The sequence below is a fragment of the Pygocentrus nattereri genome, chromosome 15 (assembly GCF_015220715.1).
Source record: "Pygocentrus nattereri isolate fPygNat1 chromosome 15, fPygNat1.pri, whole genome shotgun sequence".
NCBI lineage: Eukaryota > Metazoa > Chordata > Actinopteri > Characiformes > Serrasalmidae > Pygocentrus > Pygocentrus nattereri.
The window spans coordinates 35,470,420-35,489,899 of NC_051225.1; the positions used below are offsets into that span (position 1 = coordinate 35,470,420).

The 19,480-nt window shown below is 42.5% G+C and overlaps 1 protein-coding gene across 1 annotated transcript in view; it reads left to right on the forward strand.

Moving 5' to 3' along the window:
- The first annotated feature begins 1,161 nt into the window (after window positions 1–1,161).
- adamts17 (ADAM metallopeptidase with thrombospondin type 1 motif, 17) overlaps window positions 1,162–19,480 on the forward strand; it is a 178,222-nt gene continuing 159,903 nt past the window's right edge. Inside the window, exons 1-3 of the mRNA XM_037545550.1 lie at window positions 1,162–1,271; window positions 3,470–3,807; window positions 10,610–10,778. Coding sequence (XP_037401447.1) covers window positions 1,199–1,271; window positions 3,470–3,807; window positions 10,610–10,778 — 580 coding nt within the window. The 5' untranslated portion in view covers window positions 1,162–1,198. The remainder of the gene's footprint in view (window positions 1,272–3,469; window positions 3,808–10,609; window positions 10,779–19,480) is intronic.

Sequence of the window (19,480 nt, forward strand, 5' to 3'; positions counted from 1 at the left end):
TATTTTGTGTTACTCACAGTGGAAGTGCTGTAAGCAGTTGCTTGGCCACCCTGTTAGGATGTAGCTGTTTTATTTATGTAGTCCATCCAGATATGGGCAGAAAACCATTTTGTGAAGATGTACCTGATGAATTTGTTTGAAACAAATCAAGACAATTTTGCTGATTAAAGATTTCTCTATATATTATTAACCCCTTATATCTACTTTTATCTCTTGTGTTCATATTTACTCCCTTAATCATTTTTTCTTAATTAATTCCCCTGGTTTGGTTCAGACTGCTTTGCGATTGGTCACCTCTCATTTTGGAGCCTTACCATTTAATTTTAGACCAAAGGGATCCCAAAAAGAGAAGAAAATAATTGAACACAATTCAGGTCCTATGGTGATAGACTATATGTCCAAAAGTTTGCGGACATCCAGCGTTTCTTCTGAAATGAAGGGAATTAATTGGGAGTTTGTTCCTCCTTTGCTACAGCTACAGCCTCTACTCTTCTGGGAAGGCTTTACATGAGATACTGGCAGATTGCTGCGAGGATTTGATTGAGCATTAGTGAGGTCATGTACAGATGTTGGATAATCTGTTCTGGATCACTCCAACTCACCTCGATATATAGGATGGATGAATATTGGTCTTTATACCCCTCTAGCCAATGCTTGGCACTTGGCACGGTGACCTGGCTCATGTGTGGCTGCTCCAGAGCATCTTATTCTGTTCCTCACTGCGTTTGTGTGGAGAATACACGAGCTGTGTGAACTCAAAGTAGCGGAATCCAACTCATTAGAAGGGGTGTGGACACTTTGGGACATTTTGGACGTTCTGAACGAGTTTTTGGACCAGAAACGTAGGTATTTGTACATTTTTCTTACAACTTGAGCCATCATTTCACTGAACAGCAGCACTTCTACCTCAGCACTATCTCAGTTTGCTCCTCTCCTCCTCTGCTCTGCTTTTATTCCCTTCACCTCCTCCAACAGCATGGAAACCACGTGTACGGTTGCAGCCCACACTCCAGACCAGATGGCGTGAGCGTCCAATAGCGTCGCGGAGATCTGTTTTCATAAATCTCGCCAGCCAATCCGGTGGCGGTGGGCGTGGCTTTTCGCCTCAAGTTCACTCGGCTCGCCGCGGCGATGAATTCCTCCAACTTTGGGAAACTTCACTTCACTGCGGTCCGTGTTTGCTGCGTCGCTTGCAGCCATGCCCGACCACTCTGCTCTCCTCCTGCTGCCTTTCTTCTCCCTCCTTTTCACCGGATTCGAGGCTTTGTCAGGTAAGACTGTGGGCTAACACCTGCCTTTCTGTCTGCCTTTACTCATCGACCTGCCTGCCTTGCATTAGCCCTCCTCAGCCTGCAGCGACGCGAGGTTTGCTGCAGCCCCTCTCACTGAAAACACGACCACTGCTCCGTCTGTAATGACTCGCATGCTGCTTCAATTATAATAACGGCCATGAAGTGTTTATTTGAGGAGCTGAGCCTCCCACCCTTTCTCCCTTTTTCCAAAGTCTGAGTATGTTTTAAACGATCACGCAGAGCTCCTCTTGCACTTCCACAGTAAAGCTGCACCCCTTTCTCCTCTTTCTCCATCTGTCTCCTCTGCTGCACCTACCGAGACTCCCACTGAGCAGCTAACTCCATAATAAGACCAACTAATAATGGACCAACATCTTTCTCAGCGCTGTGCTCCCACTCTTACTGCCTCTAACTGTCAGGGTCTACCACTCTCACAGCCTCATAGCATCTAACCTAGGAATAACGCCCTGTCTTACTGCCTCACCATCTCTAACTCCCAATAACTAACATACTGCCTCTAACTACCAGTAACTCCCATTCATGCTGCCTTTGACTAACTAACATACCTACTGCCTCTGACTACCAGTTAATCCCATTCATGCTGCCTTTGACTAACATACCTACTGCCTCTAACTACTAGTTAATCCCATTCATGCTGCCTTTGACTAACATACCTACTGCCTCTAACTACTAGTTAATCCCATTCATGCTGCCTTTGACTAACATACCTACTGCCTCTGACTACCAGTTAATCCCATTCATGCTGCCTTTGACTAACATACCTACTGCCTCTAAATTCTAGTTAATCCCATTCATGCTGCCTTTGACTAACTAACATGCCTACTGCCTCTAACTACTAGTTAATCCCATTCATGCTGCCTTTGACTAACTAACATACCTACTGCCTCTGACTACCAGTTAATCCCATTCATGCTGCCTTTGACTAACTATCATACCTACTGCCTCTGACTACCAGTAACTCCTGCTCATGCTGCATTTGACTCCCTGTTACTGCACATCTTACTTTTCTACTGCCCCTAACTCCCAACAACCTCTCATCTTATTGCCTTACAGCCTTTAATGTCCAATAACTCCTTATCTTACTGCCTTACACTTTATTCCCAGTGACTCTGTATTTTACTGCCTTGCAGACTCCAACTCCCAATAGCTAACATTCCTACTTCTTCTAACTGCCAATAACTCCCATTTTTTCTGCCTTTAACCCCTTATAACTGCACATCTTACTGTCTTACAGCCTCTAACTCCCCAAAACCCCTCACCTAACTGCCTTACAGCCTTTAACTCCCAATAACCCCCTACCTTACTGCCTTGCAGACTCTAACTTCCAATAACCATCATTCCTACTACCTCTAACTACCAATAACTCTTTCTTGATGCCTTTAACTCCTTATAGCTCCACATCTTGCTGCCTTACAGCCTTTAACTCCCAGTAACTCCTTACCTTACTGCCTTATAGCCTTTAACCCCAATAAGTCATGTCATTGCCTTACAGCTTTTAACTCCCCATGACTCCCAGTTTTACTGCCTCTAACTTCTAATAACTCAAATCTTTACCTCCTCTAACGCCCAATAACTTCCACTCTTACTACCTCGATTTGTCAGTTAGATGAGCTTTATAGCGTCTAGCTTAGAAATACCTCCCAATCTTACTGCCTTATTGTCTTTAATTTCCAATAAGTCATTATCTACTGCCTTACAGGCTCTAAATCCTGATAACTATTTCTGCTTTACAGCCTCCCACTTTGAATAACTCCTTGTCTTACTGCCTTACAACCTCTAACTCCCAATTCTTACTGCCTCTTCTCATTCTCTTATTGCCTTACTCTTTACTGTCTTAATTTTATTGTCCTACAGCCTCTAACTACCAACTCTTTGTGCCTCAACTCCTTCACTTCCTGCCTCTTACTCCTTCACTGCTGCTGCTGCTGCTCAAGCCTTTCATTAAATGAACTAACACACCTACTGACACTGTCCCACTCAGCGGCTCTGTTATAGCACCAAACTCACAAAAGTGGCAAAGTTATGACTTCCTGCAGTCTGATATAAATGCATGTGCTCAGGTTTTAAAGCTGTAACCTGACTCTCACGCTTTAAATCAAACAAAAACTTTCAATAACATAAGTATTACAATGAGCTGTGTCACTTCTCCTCCCTAGCGCACTCCGTGTTGTACGAGACGGACACGGTGGTGCCCGTGGAGCTGCGCTCTGGGCAGGTGCTGCAGGAAGCATCCAGCTGGAGTGGGGGCCGCAGGAGACGTTCGGAAGGTCAGAAAGACCACATGTTTCTGTCTCTGCCTGCTTTCGGCCAAGAGCTTTACTTAGAGCTGCAGAGGGATGAGGCTTTCCTCTCCGAGGGTTTCGTGGTGGAAGAGCGGAGCGAAGGAGGCATTGTCCAGCACGAGCCAAACTTTAAAGGACAGTCCTGCTTCTATACTGGAGCTGTTCTTAACCACACGGACTCCTTTGCCTCACTGGATGCATGTGGCGGTCTGGTAAGTACGTTGTCGCCAGAGAGACTGGTGAACTGAACTGAGGTGAAAAGAGTTTGTAGCTAACTGAATTTGATATAGGGGTTATTGGGCAACCTACACATTTCGTCCTTGATCACAGTTTACATTGTCACAGATCATGTGTGCGTTTGGATTTATATAGGGTTCTGTAGTATTGTGGCAGATATGCAAGGGGTTAATGGATTGAGCATGTATGAAGATGCAAGGGACTGCATGGTGATCCAGCATGTATATAGAGAGGTTCTACATATTTGGAGATTCTGCATGAATGGGGATTCAGAATGGGATTGTATTGAGGTTCTATGTACATGAAGATTCTAAACAGGATTCTTTGTAGAATTTGCATGTGTGGAGGTTCTCAATGGGGCTGTGTGGTCATTCTGCATGGAATTGTATGAATATTCTGCATATATGCCCAGTGTGAAAAGGACTGTTTGGAGAATTTGTTTGTGTGGAATGGAAAATCATGCATTCGCCACATATGCAGAAACTCCATACATGCATATTCTCCATACGATCCCATACAGAGTCCTTATACATGCAGATTCTCCATGAGATCCCATACACAATCTCTCTACACTCCCATGGGATTGAATAAAGATGATATATTTATGGAGATTCTGCATGTTTGGAGATTCTCCAATTTCAGAGAGAATTTGCATGTGTAGAGAATCTGAGTGGGATTGTATGGAGATTTTGAATCGTGTTGCTTGGAGAATCTGGATATTTTGGAGACACTGCATGTGATTGGAGTATTTGCATTTATGGAGACTCTATATGGGTTGTATGGACGATTGGAGAACGTGTGGAACATCTGCATAGAACTGCATGGAGATTCTATGTGAAACAGTATGGTAAATGTTCATTTTGAGATATTTTGAATGACGGTATATGAAGAACTCAAGAATCTGCATGAATGGATATTTTGCATGCCTTGTCTGTCTGCGCAGCGTTGATGGGGCTTCCTTGGCTCAGGTTTAGATAAGGTCAACCTTTTAAGTCCCTGTGAAAAGCTGACTGCAATGACCTGCAATCAGTCAGAAAGGCTAAATGGGATGAGTAGCACCATTGTGACGAGCTGTCAGACTGCTTTTTGCCGGGTCATTGGGTCCCCAACCCCCCATCACTTTGTCTGGATATAGCATGAACACAGATAAGGAAAATGACAGGAAGATGTGGCAAATGGAGGCGTTTCTCTGTGTGCATACGTGTTTCTTGGAGCGCTGTTTGTAAATGCATGCGGGACAACTCGGGGAGTGTGCTTCATCAACACCATGTCAAATTGAAAAGGCATGACAGTTGAGCAGCACGGGCATTCCTTCATTCTATCACTGGCACTATGCATGGTTTGAATTCTACAGTGTGCTTGTGCATGTGCAACACTTGGCATGCGCCTGGAGGCAGTTTCTGCTGGCTCTCTGACTCCAAGCTTTGGCCGTCTCTTCCACTTAGTCTGCTAACCTCTGCTCTGCACACCATATTGGGTCATCACAACCCAGTCACCCTCAGTCATGTAACGCTGACTAATTACAAACTGACAGCACCGTTTTCAATACGTTTTCCGCCTGCCAGACGTTTTTACCATTTTTCCTTCCCTCTCCATATAAGCTCCGTTTAGGCCATAACTATGTGGAAAATGAGGTCACTCTCGCCGCGAGTGCTCCAGGCACATGTGGAAGCGGGACTGGGTCAAGCTTTCCTGACACGTCCTGGCAGCATGACAGCTAGCAGAAAGCAGGACGCCTCCCCAGATCAGCTGGAGCTCAGCTGGATGTTTTGACTAGCCTCATCTTGCAATCCTCCAAAACTCCTAGGCCTTTCCATCGAGCCAGCAGCAGCAGTCTCAGCAGGCTCTCTGCAGGCAGATGAAAAATGGGGGTCAATAGTGACAGGCTAGCAGTTACATTTGCATTAGTGACTGAACCACTGTAGATAGTACTTTGTAGTCTTTGTACTAGTGACGTGACCCCTGTAGCTAGTAAATGTTTGCATCAGTGTTTTGACCACTGTAGCTAGTATTACCCTTTGTATTGGTGACGCAACAACTAGAATTAGGGTTTGTATTACTGATGTGACCACTGCTCCTAGATTAGTGCCAGCAAGCTGTGTGACTTTTGTTGATGGCATGTCACTGGTGCTTTAAGGATTTTTTGAGTGGTTAGATCACATGGGTTTTTCTTGGCCGGCTTTCCCCTGAAACAGTGTTTGGGCTAATGGCTGGATGACAGTCATGCAGTGTTCCTGATCTCTGCAAGGAGACTAATTGCAGGCCTGTAATTTGACTATGATTTTTGGATGGGAATTTACCATAAATGGGCTGCTTTCTGTCATGAGCTTATAATGATAGAGCTGTGATTTATGCCTTTTTTCCCTGTGCGCTGAGCAGATATAATTACTCTTCAGGCCTTAGGCTCTCCATTCATGCCCTCACAACACACTTGAATGCGATAAAACAATCTAATCAGAGTTTAGTTTTTACCACAGAGTGGTATTATTGTTTTATTGGCTTGAGTATATTCATGTGATTTCTGGCCTGAAGCGAAACATCCAGCATGGAGATGTGCAGGAGCAGACTCCTGTGGAATCCTGTGACCCTCTTTCATATGGAAATCCATTCTGTGTGGTATTCTCAATAGCATTTCTTTCATGCCTGGCCCCCTGAAGGACTGCCCTGAAGTTTAGCTCGGGTGCTGATGTGCTGTTCTTGGAGGGCAGCGGGAAGAGGGATGGCGTAGTATGTTGGAGCTCTGCAAGGACTGTATTTTGTCTGAATTGGTTAAGGAAAGCATTGCTCTTACTCTGCCGTGCTTTTTAGCAAGAAAATAGGATCATTTTCATGTTTTTCTGTCTCAGCTGCTGCCTGAGAGCAGCATAGTTGGCCACATGACTTGCTGCATAAAAACTATATCAAAACAAAATATCTCTTTTAGCTTTAGAGATATGAGCGTTTGTTTGACACTAGGCACTTAAAACTGCCCCATTCACTCCCTTGTAAATTTCTCATTCAGAATCTGCTTATTTCAAGATATTCTCTGTGTTTAACAACATTACGCCAAAATAATCCTCAAGGGGTCTTATCTCACACCATCTATCATGTTAAGTGATAGAGTAAACATTTCTTGAGTCATGACTGTTTGTTCAGACGGTGCAAATCAGACCCAAACAAGGCTTCTCCACTAAGAGCTGCATAACAGAGTGACAATTTGAATGACTCCCCCCCAAACACGTACATCCCTCCCTCACACACACACACACACACAGAGACAGACAGACCACACAGACACACACACACAGACCACACACACACACACACACACACACACACACACACACACACACACACACACACACACTCACTTACTTGCAGCTCTTTTCAAGCACTCTTGCAGTTCCTTCAGGAAATGCACATCTAGTTTTAATTTGTAATTTGAGGATATTCCTTAAGAGTGACTCACGGAATATGGCCCTTGACCCTGCAAAGCAGTTGCTGAAGTGATACAGGCCAAGTTTACACAAGCATTAGCATAACCCCTTGAGCGATGTTGAGACTTGGAGAGAGAGGGAGGGAGAAAAAAAGTCTCCTACTCTGTTAATGTCATTTCATCTGAGTCTCCTCATTGCGACTATATGCTCCTGGACCGTCTTTAACCCGTGCTTGGTCTGTGTAGGGTTTGCCCATATGCGTCTGGGATGAAAGCGCATGGGAACCCCGTTCCGCCACTCCCTGTCAGCACTCCTGTCTTCTTTTTTTCTTTCTCCTTCTCCCCCTCCTTCCTTTGCGCCCAACCTCAGGGCTCTGTCTTCTCGTTCCTTCCCCTTTCTCCATCCATCTTCATGTCCCACCGCTCTGTTTAGCCAAGCTCTCAGGCCGCCTGATCGAGCGTAGCTGTTTTGCTGACTCAGCAGTTTCCCAACATCTTCCAGTTGCAGACCAAGAAAGCCGACATCAGTTTCAGACTAGGTTTACTTCAGTTATGTGTTTTTTAGCTGAAGTTAGCTAGCGAGCTAAGTCAAAGTAACAAAAGGAAAAAAGTAATTTGCACAATTTTCCTCAGATATGTTTCAGCCAAAACATGCATCTAAATTCTGCTTCCTAAGTTTAGCGCTGTAAGCTAATGTTGCTAACGCTGTTAGCTTTTGGAAAAAAAAAGCTTGCAACTCTTGCTCTTTTGTAGAAAAATGAAGTCAATTCCTTAAAAAGACATTAAAATAAGCATGAAACATTATAAAAGGTGACTTTGTCTGTGTTCCCATTCATAAACGCCCTCTGTTGTAATATTTTCTCTATTACTACTGTGTTGAATACGGATGTTTTGTGGATGAATATGGATGTCAGCAGGTTTTCAAGTACATAGTAAGTGCTTGTTCGTTTTTGTAGTTCACAGAAAATTTGGAAAATTTGTCCACTCGATGGCTATCACGGTAATTCACCTGGCAGTTATTTCAAGTCATTCAAGAATAAGCTTTCATCTCTTTAAATGGTCAGAGGTGTATAATTCAGGAACTAAATGCCACATTGACATTTCAGAAACCTATTTGACGTCAAGGGTACAATCTAACAAACATGCATAAATCATTTGTAGCATTTGGCTAAAATAACATCAATAACGTCTTTTCCCGACTGCAGCTTTACCTGCAAGCCTGATCGGCTGCTTTTACTGAAGGGAGGGACGTGTGAACAGATGCCATGTTGTGTGTTAAAGCTGTCCCATTTGCTTTTTGGCTAATGAATTGTCTTCTCCTCCTTTATAATGTCTCTGGTCATACTGTGTCCTAAACCACACTGATAAATCTGCGTGATTAAAGGCCAGGACGTGTTTGAGTGGGTTGAGAGAAGTTTTGGGGACGTATTTACAGAAAAGATTTGGGTGTCTATTGGTAGCTTATGTTAGCAATATTAGCATGTAGCTATCCAGCGCTAAACTAAAGACGCTAAACATGTCTTGGCTGATCAGCTACTTCTGTAGTAAGTGAAAAATTGTGCAAAACTTGTGTAAAAGTGTCAAATAGAGACGGACTTGACAGCTAAAGTCTAAATGCTACCTTACTGTTATGTTAGCATAAGGGTTGTGCTAACCTAACTGTACTGATGGGTACAAGACAAAAGCTACGTCAGGCCCTTAAACTGAGGGTTTAAAACTGCTGCTACACGATAAAAAAAGGGCAAAGGAGTCTTTTGGACAGACGCAGCTCTGTCCTTAAAGCCAGTGGCTTGCCGTAAGTTAAAGAGGGACATCCGTAGTGAGGCCGGGACAGACAAGGCCACCATATGTTGCAGGATCTCCAGAGGCCTATTGATGGATGGAGCTCTATACTCTGACATTGAGACATATAGGCTCTCCACCAGAGCAGGACTCCTGGGAGCACTTCCGTGTTTGAGACAACTGCTTATGTGACAAGATGCTGTGATTCATTTTTGAACTCACAGGCCACTCTTTACATTAGATGCCTTCTGATAAATGGACATGGCTGCCTGTGGAGAATAGCATTCATCACATGGAGGAGCATGATGGATGCTAATAAGATGTTTTAATGTTTCTAATAAGTCTAGCTCATTTTCCCTAAGCATAGCTTTAGCCTAGGCATTACTGCGGTTCTTTTCCAGTCTGCTTTTAATTTAGGACTATGGCAGTTGTGTTATTGTGTAGTCTTTTAGAAATCCAGCCTGAAATGAAATACAACGAAATGGAATCTGTAAGTCCTGTTTATAATATTGTTTGCTTGGTCCTTTGAAGCATTTAAAACATTTAGATATTATGAGAATGTGGTAACAAGGATGCTATGGTAACTACTGTGTTTACCTGTTTTTAGGCATGGAATCTCCCAGCTTTATGTGGTGCTAGCATTGAACATAGGCTGTAGCCTCTTGATGTTGCCCCCCAAGCCCCCCAAGCCCCCCCCCCCCCACACACACACTTTTCTGATCAAATTTGCACCACCATCACAGTCCTCTCCAAGTGGAAGTGAAAATGTGGCTGACTGATCGCCTTCAGTTGACTGATAGGCTAGAGAGAACTCCAAATTCTAGCCAATCAGAGTCACCCTGATGCAGGTATCTGGCTGAATAGCTCATAAACCATAAACCTGGAGGGCTGCAGTCCTGCGCAGATTGGTGGTTTTCATGCTCAAACATACCTGATGCAACTCAGCACTTAATTACTAGATTTAGTAGAAGGAAGTAGTAGTAGGAAAATCACCAAACTGGACACTGCTGGACACTGGTCCTCCAGGACTGCGGTTCACCATGCCTGCCATAAACAGCAAAAACACAACAGTGAACAGAATTATATCAAGACAGTTATATACTTACAAGCGTATTGCTTTGTCGTGTAAACATGCAGATAACTGGCGTGGTTGGTGCCAGAGCTGTGACCTTAAGCTAAGCAGATAACCTTTCATAGCAGGTATCGAGAAGGCTGACGTAAACAGTATAAACACAAACATGAAGATTAAACCATCTCATTCAGTCTTTCCAGCTGAATGCATGTCATACATTCTCTCTTTGTGTTAATAGCTAATCAGTAGGTGTTTAAAGGGTGGTGTTAGATACTGCCTATAACAATCTTAAGTGCAGTAGCAGTACTGGTTAAGGATATGAATTGAAGTGTCAAATTTCACCAAAGTTGAACTGGATGCAGTTTCACAAAACTGACCACAAAACTTTGCACACCTTTAAGCAGCCATTCAGGCAGATCTTGTCATTGAGTCACTGTAACATATGAAAATGTGTGGAAGTACCTTTACTCCAGAGCTTAGCTACTTTCTGTCTTTGTGCCTTTTTCAGACTGGCCTGGTGCAGATGAGAGGAGATGAGACCCTGTTCATTGAGCCAGTGGGGCATGTGGTGGACTCCTTTTCTGGCTGGGAGCACAAGGTGGTCCGGCAAAAGCGCTTCTCCGAGGAAACCTCCCAGTCCACAAGCAACAGCCCGAAGTATTGCCAAATCATCCAAGGTGAGGAGAAGTTTGATCCACATGCTGTTAAACTGAGGCCATTCTTTAAACGCTTCTTTAGTTGTGACATTACTGTTTAATTTCCTTTCAAAATGGCCAGTAAGTACAAGCTATTCATTTTTCAGCGTCAGGGAAAACCTATATTTAACAGAAAACTACACTGAAGTAAATATTATATTTTTTTTAGTATTTCTTGTGTCCACTCTTTACCATGATTACAGCCTCCATTCTTTTCAGGAGACTCGCTTTCAGTTTTTCAAAGAATCTGCAGACACACCTCCAAAGTTCAGTCTTAGACGTTGGTTGATCATTTTCTGAAGTAATCAAACACATAAAATGATGTTGAGGTCTGGACTCTGGGGTGGTCAGTCCATTGTTCAACTTTGTTTGATGTGTCCGTCTCCTTTTCTCCGTGAGGTTCTTCTTAACAGCTACACATCCTATCAGAACCATAGCACTGAGTCGTCTTCTCACAGTAGAAGGATGGATAGAAACACCTTTGGACGTTTTCAGATCTGAAGCAGCTCGATTTTCTCCTCTCTCTCGAAGATGAAAGCTTAAAGTGCTGACAGTTTTGGTCATTTTTTGAATTCCTTTCACTGCCCCCCCTTTTATGCAAGTGGATTATTTTATATCCAATTATTAAATTAATGTTGACTTTTGAACTCTACTGCAAGTACTTACATATACAATACATATGGGACATTCCCATTACACATAAACACTTACATACTGTATATATAGGACAGGTGACCCCACCTGTTTAAAAACAAGCTTGTTTGTGTTTGAGTTGTACTGCTGTAATTGCGGAGGCCTAGGAAAGCTCCCTGATCAAACTATGAGCACTGCTGCCATCACTAATTCCAGTGAAATACAGTGTCATTGAAAAACCATTATGGCACCTGGCAGCATGCTGTATTTCATTCTGCTTATTTCAACCGGGGAGTCTTATAGGATCACTTAGTCTGGGCTTTGTATTTATGATGTATTACGCGCAAGGAATCTGTTATGATAATTGCGATGCTCGGCTTTGCGTCTGTCTCCACCTCTGCCTTCCCCTCCAGGACCGCTCTCGGTCAGAAATCTGTCACTTTCATAAATCAGCAGTTTCACGGCAACGTTTATGGCCATATCTAATCCTTTTGATGTCTTCATTTTTTTTTTTTTTTTTGAGGGTTGTTTGGGTGGGGGGAATCGGGGGAGAAGGTGCAGCTGTTTTACTTTTTAATGTGCATTCATCTCTCTGGTCAATGTCACTAAACTCCTGTTGGAACCTGCTTCTGGGCTTCATAAAAGCTGTCGAGGAAAGGGCGAGAGAGAATTCCACTGATTTCTTACGTGAATAACACTGCGCATATTTTCCAGCCCTATGGCTACTTCTCCTTCGCCAAGATGTAAGATTTTCTCTCACTGAGAGCGATCCGCAATTTGAAAAATTGGCTCCCCTGTTCCTCGGAGAGGCCAGAAAAGATCCTGGCTTCTGCTCGTGCTCATATTTAGGGACAGGAAGTTTTGTCTGAGCACAGTGCATTATTGGATTTGTAGTTTACTTTTTAAGTTGGCATGGAAACCGTTGTAATTAGCCAAAAATTCAAGCCGGCAAGTCGGCACACGTAGAGATATACAGTCTTATCAGCCAACTTAAACAACATGGCTGGAATTTCCACTCTCATACCTTCAAAGCTTGTGGCTGTTCAGAAAGTTTTGAGGAGCTTTGAGTCCAGCATGGCTTTCTCCTTCATTTCGCCATTGTCGTGGCCTAATTCTTGGTTTGGCCCGACTGCGCCATGAATATTACATAACCCTCTCTTAAGGAGGGGGGAAAGACCACCAGAACGTTGACAACCTGTGTAAATAAATTCTTTCCATATGTCCATATCTGGTACTTCAAGTAATTGAAACCTGCTCTTAAAGAAGGGAGGGAAAAAGGGAAGAAAGACAGAACAGAATTAGAGAGGGTCTATGGGTTCTTGAAGGCTGCATTTATGAGCAAGGTCTGTGTGCAGGCTGGGTAAATATATTTTCTTACATTTTCAGTATAGAAATCTTCTGACTTTGAAGTAAATTAATCAAGGCTAACTTACAGAACCCACAAAACACTTTATAAAGTGTTTTTTTTTCCCCCAACCTTTTTAAAACTGAAAGAAAAATCTTATTACATAAAGGCTCAGTTTCCTGGACGGGGACTATGCCTAGGACTAATCTTAAACCCTGCCTAGAAAACTAGCCCATAGATACTTACATGTATATTTATAAAACATGAGTTGTATTATCTTGTATGGATATTTATGCACACCAGTTAGTACCAGTTCTTGTAGTTGGCGTGTTGAATGCAGGAGAAATTAGTAGGCTCTCGAAGACTTGAGGGCCAAATCATTGAATCCAGATGACTTGATCAGAACGTCTCTGAAACAGAAAGGCTTGTGAGGGTCTCTCAGTCATCAGTGGTGAGAACCTACCACCCAACACTCATCAATACATGAGGGCAACGAAGGCTATTCTGTCTGGTCTGAATACTTTGGGAAGCGATGGCACCAGGATGCACTGTGGCAAAAAGACAAGCCACTAGAGAGAGTATAATGCTCTGAATATTTGGCCTCATTCACTTACTGTTCTGTTCACTTACAGTTACTGTACTGTTTTTTTTCTTAAAGCCCACTTACACAGGTTTAACAAAGATTGACATTTCCCAATGTTTTCTTATTTGGGATTCATTCTTGGGTAAGAACAGATCTACACGCACTCGAGCACCCAGCTGCGAACAGTCCTGCACTTTCAGAACACGTCATGAATCTGATGTAGACTTTTTTTAGGACTTTTCTCAAGAACACTTTTTCGTAAAAACTTATGAAGATATTGATGCGTAAGGTCCAATGTTCTGCAGGAAAGCCCTCCGACCTTCAGAGGTCTTGCAGAGTCCATGCTTAGGCAGGTCGCTGCTGTATTGGTGGGGCCTGGAGGCGCAGTGGCATATTAGGCAGGTGATCATAATGTCCCGGCTCATCCGTGTGTATATCATACATTTGGGATGTATTATTATTATAATTGTAATTATTAATGTTGTTACATATAAGAGCTTGTTGGGATGCTGTGCAAAATTAAATGATGGGCAAATCATTTAAACTCTATATTTCATTGAAAATAGTACGAAGACAACAAATCAGATTTTGAAACTGAGATTTTAATGTTTTTTGAAAAATATATGCCCATTTTGAATTTGATGCCAACAACACAATCCAAAAACGTTGGGATAGGGGCATGTTTACATCTGTGTTTCATCACCTCTTCTTTTAACACTCTAAGTATTTGGGAACTGAGGAGACACTGCTGCAGTTTTGAAAGTGAAATGTTTTCCCATTCTTGTTTGATATAGGATTTCAGCTGCTCATCAGTTCAGGGGCTCCTTTGTCGTATTTTTCATTTTATAATGTGCCAAACATTATCAGTGGTGACAGGTATGCAGGCAGACTAGTTTAGCACCTGGACTCTTAATACAGAGCAATGCTGTTGTAATACATGCAGAATGTGGCTTGACATTGTCTTGCTGAAATAATTAAGGCCTTCCCTGAAAAAAAAAACTTGTATCATTCAGCATGAATTGTGCACTAATGTATCCCATACCATCATGAATACTGGCTTTTGAATTGTGCACTGATAACAGTCTGAGAAGATAAGATTAGATAAAATGAGGCTTTATTGTCATTCGCATCACATGTGGTACATGGGGTGGAACGAAATAGTGTAGTCCTAGTCCCAGTTAAGTGGTCTTTAGCCTAGAGAACACAGTGTCCATGATTTCCAAAAAGAAATTAATTCGTCGGACACATTCACAAGACACTTTTCCACTTCCCATCAGTCCATTTTAAATGAGCTTGGGCCCAGAGAAGGTGGCAGCATTTCTGGATCCTGTTTATACATGCTTTCTCCTTTGCGTTTTAGAGATTTTACTTTGATTTGTGGATGCAGCGATTAACTGTTTTAATAGACAGTGGTTTTCAGAAGTGTTCCTGAACCCAGGCAGTGATTTCCTCTACAGAATCATGTCTGTTTTTAATGCAGTGCTGCCTGAGGGCCAAAAGATCATGGCTAGCAAACACTGTTTTTTGGCCTTGTCCCTTGCATACAGAGATTTCTCTAAATCTTTGAATGTTATTATGCACTTTAGTTCAAAGGTTCTTTGCTTTTTCATATTGAGAAATGTTATTGTTGCACTATTTGATCGTGCAGTATTTCACAGAGTGGTGAACCTCTCCCCATCTTTACTTCTGAAGGACTCAGCCTCCCTGGGATGTGTTTTTTTTTTTTTTTTTTTTTTTTTAATTTATATGTATATACCCAATTTTGTTACTGATATGTTGCCAATTACCCACTAGGGGTGTGTGTGTGTGTGTGTGTGTGTGTGTGTGTGTGTGTGGCTTTTTTTTTTTTTTTTTAAGCATTACACAACTTCACCAGCATTTTATTGCTCCCGTTCTGACTATTTGGAATGTGTCCTTGGCATCAAATTTAAAAAACAATAAAATTTCTCAGTTTCATCATTTGATATGTTGTCTTTGAAGCATTTTCTGTGAAATATAGGGTTTGAATGATTTGCATAATCATTGCATTTTTTTAATTACAATTTGTGTGTACGTACAGGACCAATTATAACTACATACAAGTACTTGTGTATGTGTGTGTATATGCAATATACCCTATATTTCCAAAAGTATTCACTCATCCAAATCATTGAATTCAGGTGTTCCAATCACTTCCATGGCCACAGGTGTATAAAACCAAGCCCCTAGGCCTGCAGACTGCTTCTACAGACATTAGTGAAAGAATGGGTCGCTCTCAGGAGCTCAGTGAATTCCAGCGTGGTCCTGTGATCAGACGCCACCTGTGCAAGAAGTCCAGTCGTGAAATTTCCTCACTACTAAATATTCCACAGTCAACTGTCAGTGCGATTATAACAAAGTGGAAGCGATTGGGAACGACAGCAACTCAGCCATGAAGTGGTCGGCCACGTAAAATGACAGAGTGGGGTCAGCAGATGCTGAGGGGCATAGAGCGCAGAGGTCGCCAACTTTCTGCAGAGTCAATCACTACAGACCTCCAAACTTCATGTGGCCTACAGATCAGCTCAAGAACAGCGTAGAGAGCTTCATGGAATGGGTTTCCATGGCTGAGCAGCTGCGTCCAAGCCTTGCATCACCAAGTGCAATGCAAAGGGTCGAATGCAGTGGTACAAAGCGCTGCCACTGGACTCTAGAGCAGTAGAGATGTGTTCTGGAGTGAATTGCTTCTCCGTCTGGCAATCTGATGGACGAGTCTGGGTTTGGTGGTTGCCAGGAGAACGGTGTTTGTCTGACTGCATTGTGCCAAGTGTAATGTTTGGTGGAGGGGGGGGTTGTTTTTCAGGAGTTGGGCTCGGACCCTTAGTTCCAGTGAAAGGAACTCTTAATGCTTTAGCAGACCAAGAGATTTTGGACAATTTCACGCTCCCAAATTTGTGGGAACAGTTTGGAGACCGCCCCTTCCTATTCCAACATGACTGCGCACCAGTGCACAAAGCAGGTCCATAAAAGCAAGGATGAGTTTGGTGTGGAAGAACTTGACTGACCTGCACAGAGTCCTGACCTCAACCTGATAGAACACCTTTGGGATGTATTAGAGTGGAGACTGTGAGCCAGGCATTCTCGTCCAACATGTGTCTGACCTCACAAATGCTCTTCTGGAAGAATGGTCAAAAATTCCCATAAACACTCATAAACCTTGTGGAAAGCCTTCCCAGAAAAGTTGAAGCTGTTATAGCTGCAAAGGGTGGGTCAACATCATATTAAACCCTATGGATTAAGAATGAACTTGAGTGACATTCCATGTGCGTGTGAAGGAAGACGAGTGAATACTTTTGGCAATGTAGTGTATGTAGTGCTTGTTATTAAAACAAAAAGACGTGCATAAACAAAATGATGAGCTCCTTGCACAAAAAAATTGCTGCATGCATTATTTCCTCTCTAATCATTACTAGCCAGTTGCTTTAATGGCTGTGCCAATCCTTTTAGGTAAGGATTACACCAATCTCTTCAGGTAGTTCTGTCTATTTTAGCCGCTGTGCCAGATCTGCAAGCTGCATACGGCATAAGAATTAGTATGTGTAGCATATAAATTCTTTCTGAAATGTGCACCCAGTTCATGGAAAATGGGGCTAAAATGATGCAGAATTCTCTCAAGAGACTGTTGCAATCCTCATATGACAGGATTGATGCTTTCTCTAACTTTGTGCTTCTTCATGTCTGAGCAGAACATTGAGACTCCCACGTTCCAGAATGATAACTGCCTGTATGTGACTAGTTCAACAGTTTGGCTGGCCATCACAGTCAGACCTCAAACCCAGTTCTCAATCTGGAACATCAGGTGAAATCCTGAAACAGATATACACACTCTGTCTGAAGTGTGTCAAGAAACAATGAATGCAACTACTTTGCTGTCCGGTGAGCTTGCCTATTCTGTAAATTATAAACATTGTACATATATATATATATATATATATATATATATATATATATATATATATATATATATATATCCACTACATTTCAAATCAAATATCTTACTTTTTACTCCACCACGTTATGTGAAATCTGTCGTTCCTTTTGGCTTATGTGTGTATAAAAATGTAACCTGTCAAAAACAAAAGAAGCGTGAAACAAGAACACCAATCAGGGCACAGCGTCCACTTTGTTATGAGCTTGATTTGACCTGTTGGTCATACCGACCCAGTGCAAGTGCACAGTTCAACGTCAGTTTCACATGTTAATCATAAATAATGAACTAACCTAACTTTGTGTAAATAGGCCGTCTTTTTTCTGAATGTATAGTTTATGAACAGAGACCTACAGATCAATATAGTAAAGGAAACTCATTTGTAAACCTGAGTTTAAAGAAAGTTTGAATTAAACTTAAACTTGTAACTAAGTTACAAATAAATCTTAAACTGACACTTTGCTTTTTTGCAGAAAGTTCTTTCAGAGCCATTCGGTTCTACCTCATGGACATGGAGTGCCTTCATTTTGTGCTTATGATCATTTTAATAGACATCAATTAATGACATTCTATTAAAAGCTTGGTTTGCCAGGAGAGACGCTGGAGTATTCTCACCTAAAATGATTTACTGCAGCAAGAGTCTTGTTACATAAATGATAAGAATACATTAGTCATAGTTAATATTTCAGTACTTTTACTTTCGATACTTAAGTATTTGAAGTTGAATACTTGACCATTTCAAGGCAAATACTTTAAGTTAGTTAGTTAAGTTACTTTTTTGATCCCACAACCGGGGAAATTCCACCTCCGCATTTAACCCATCCGTGAAGTGAAACACCACATACACACTAGTGAACACACACACTAGGGGGCAGTGAGCACACTTGCCTGGAGTGGTGGGCAGCCCTATCCACGGCGCCCGGGGAGCAGTTGGGGGTTAGGTGCTGAAGGACACCTCAGTCATGGACTGTCGGCCCTGGGGATCGAACCGGCAACCTTCCGGTCACAGGGCCAGATCCCTTACCTCCAGCCCACGACTGCCCTAGTAGTAGCTTAGTAGTTTTACTCAAGTGAAGATCTAAAGGGAGGAGCTTCTCCTTTCACTGGAGTAATATTTTACCTTGGGTATCTCTACTTTAACTCAAGTACATGATTTGTGTACTTTGTCCAGCTCTGTATATTTGGCAGAAATGGGCCAAAATGACTTATGGTATTGGAAAAATATTGTTACATTAAGTTCTGTTACAAGTCAAATCCAAGTGTTTTTAAGAATGTTTTGCTTCTCCTGTACAGTTTGGTGGTTTAAAAAAAAACAAGAAAAAAAAAACATTTAAATAATAATGAAGAAAAAAAAAAACACATACAGCACATTAATGTTGATGCCTCACAGCAAGAAGGGCCTGGGTTCAGTTCTCCGGCTGGACGACCAGGCTCCTTTCTGTGTGGAGTTTGCATGTTCTCCCAGTGTCTGCATGGGTTTCCTCCCACAGTCCAAAGACATGCAGTCGGGCCAGTTGGAGATGCCAGATTGCCCATAGGTATGAGGGTGTGTGTGAATTTATATGTCTCTGTGTCTGACCTTTTGGTGATGGACAGGGCCTTCCACTCACTGACTGGCTCCAGCACCCCCCTGCGACTTAAGAATATAAGTGGCTTAGATTGTGTGTGTGTGTGTGTGTGTGTGTGTGTGTGTGTGTGTGTGTGTGTGTGTGTGCGTGCGCGCATTATTATTACATATATATAATACATATAGGATATGCATATGACCCCACGTCCTGACAATGTAGAAAAACAAGAAATTGTATATGTGATTGGACTTCACTGATCTGCTGTTTGAAGCTCCAGGTGCTTTAGCCATTGTGCTCTCCACAGCACCTGGCGTCTGCAGAGCGGGTGAGCCGAGAGGCATGAGGTGCCAGATTTTGGGGAGAAATTCTTTCCCCTGCATTCAATGTCTGTCCCAGGCTTCAGGGCCATGCCAGAACCCCCTCCCCTTCCTCTCTTTCTCTGTCTCTCTGTCTCTCTCTCTCTCTTTCACTTGCCTGCCTGTCTGTTTAAAGTACAGAAAGAAAACTGCATCCCTGAACTCACCACCAAACCGCGCCGTCCCCAGAGAAAGATACTGACTGAGACAGACTTTATATCCATTAAACTCCATGTCCTCAATACTTTAGAGC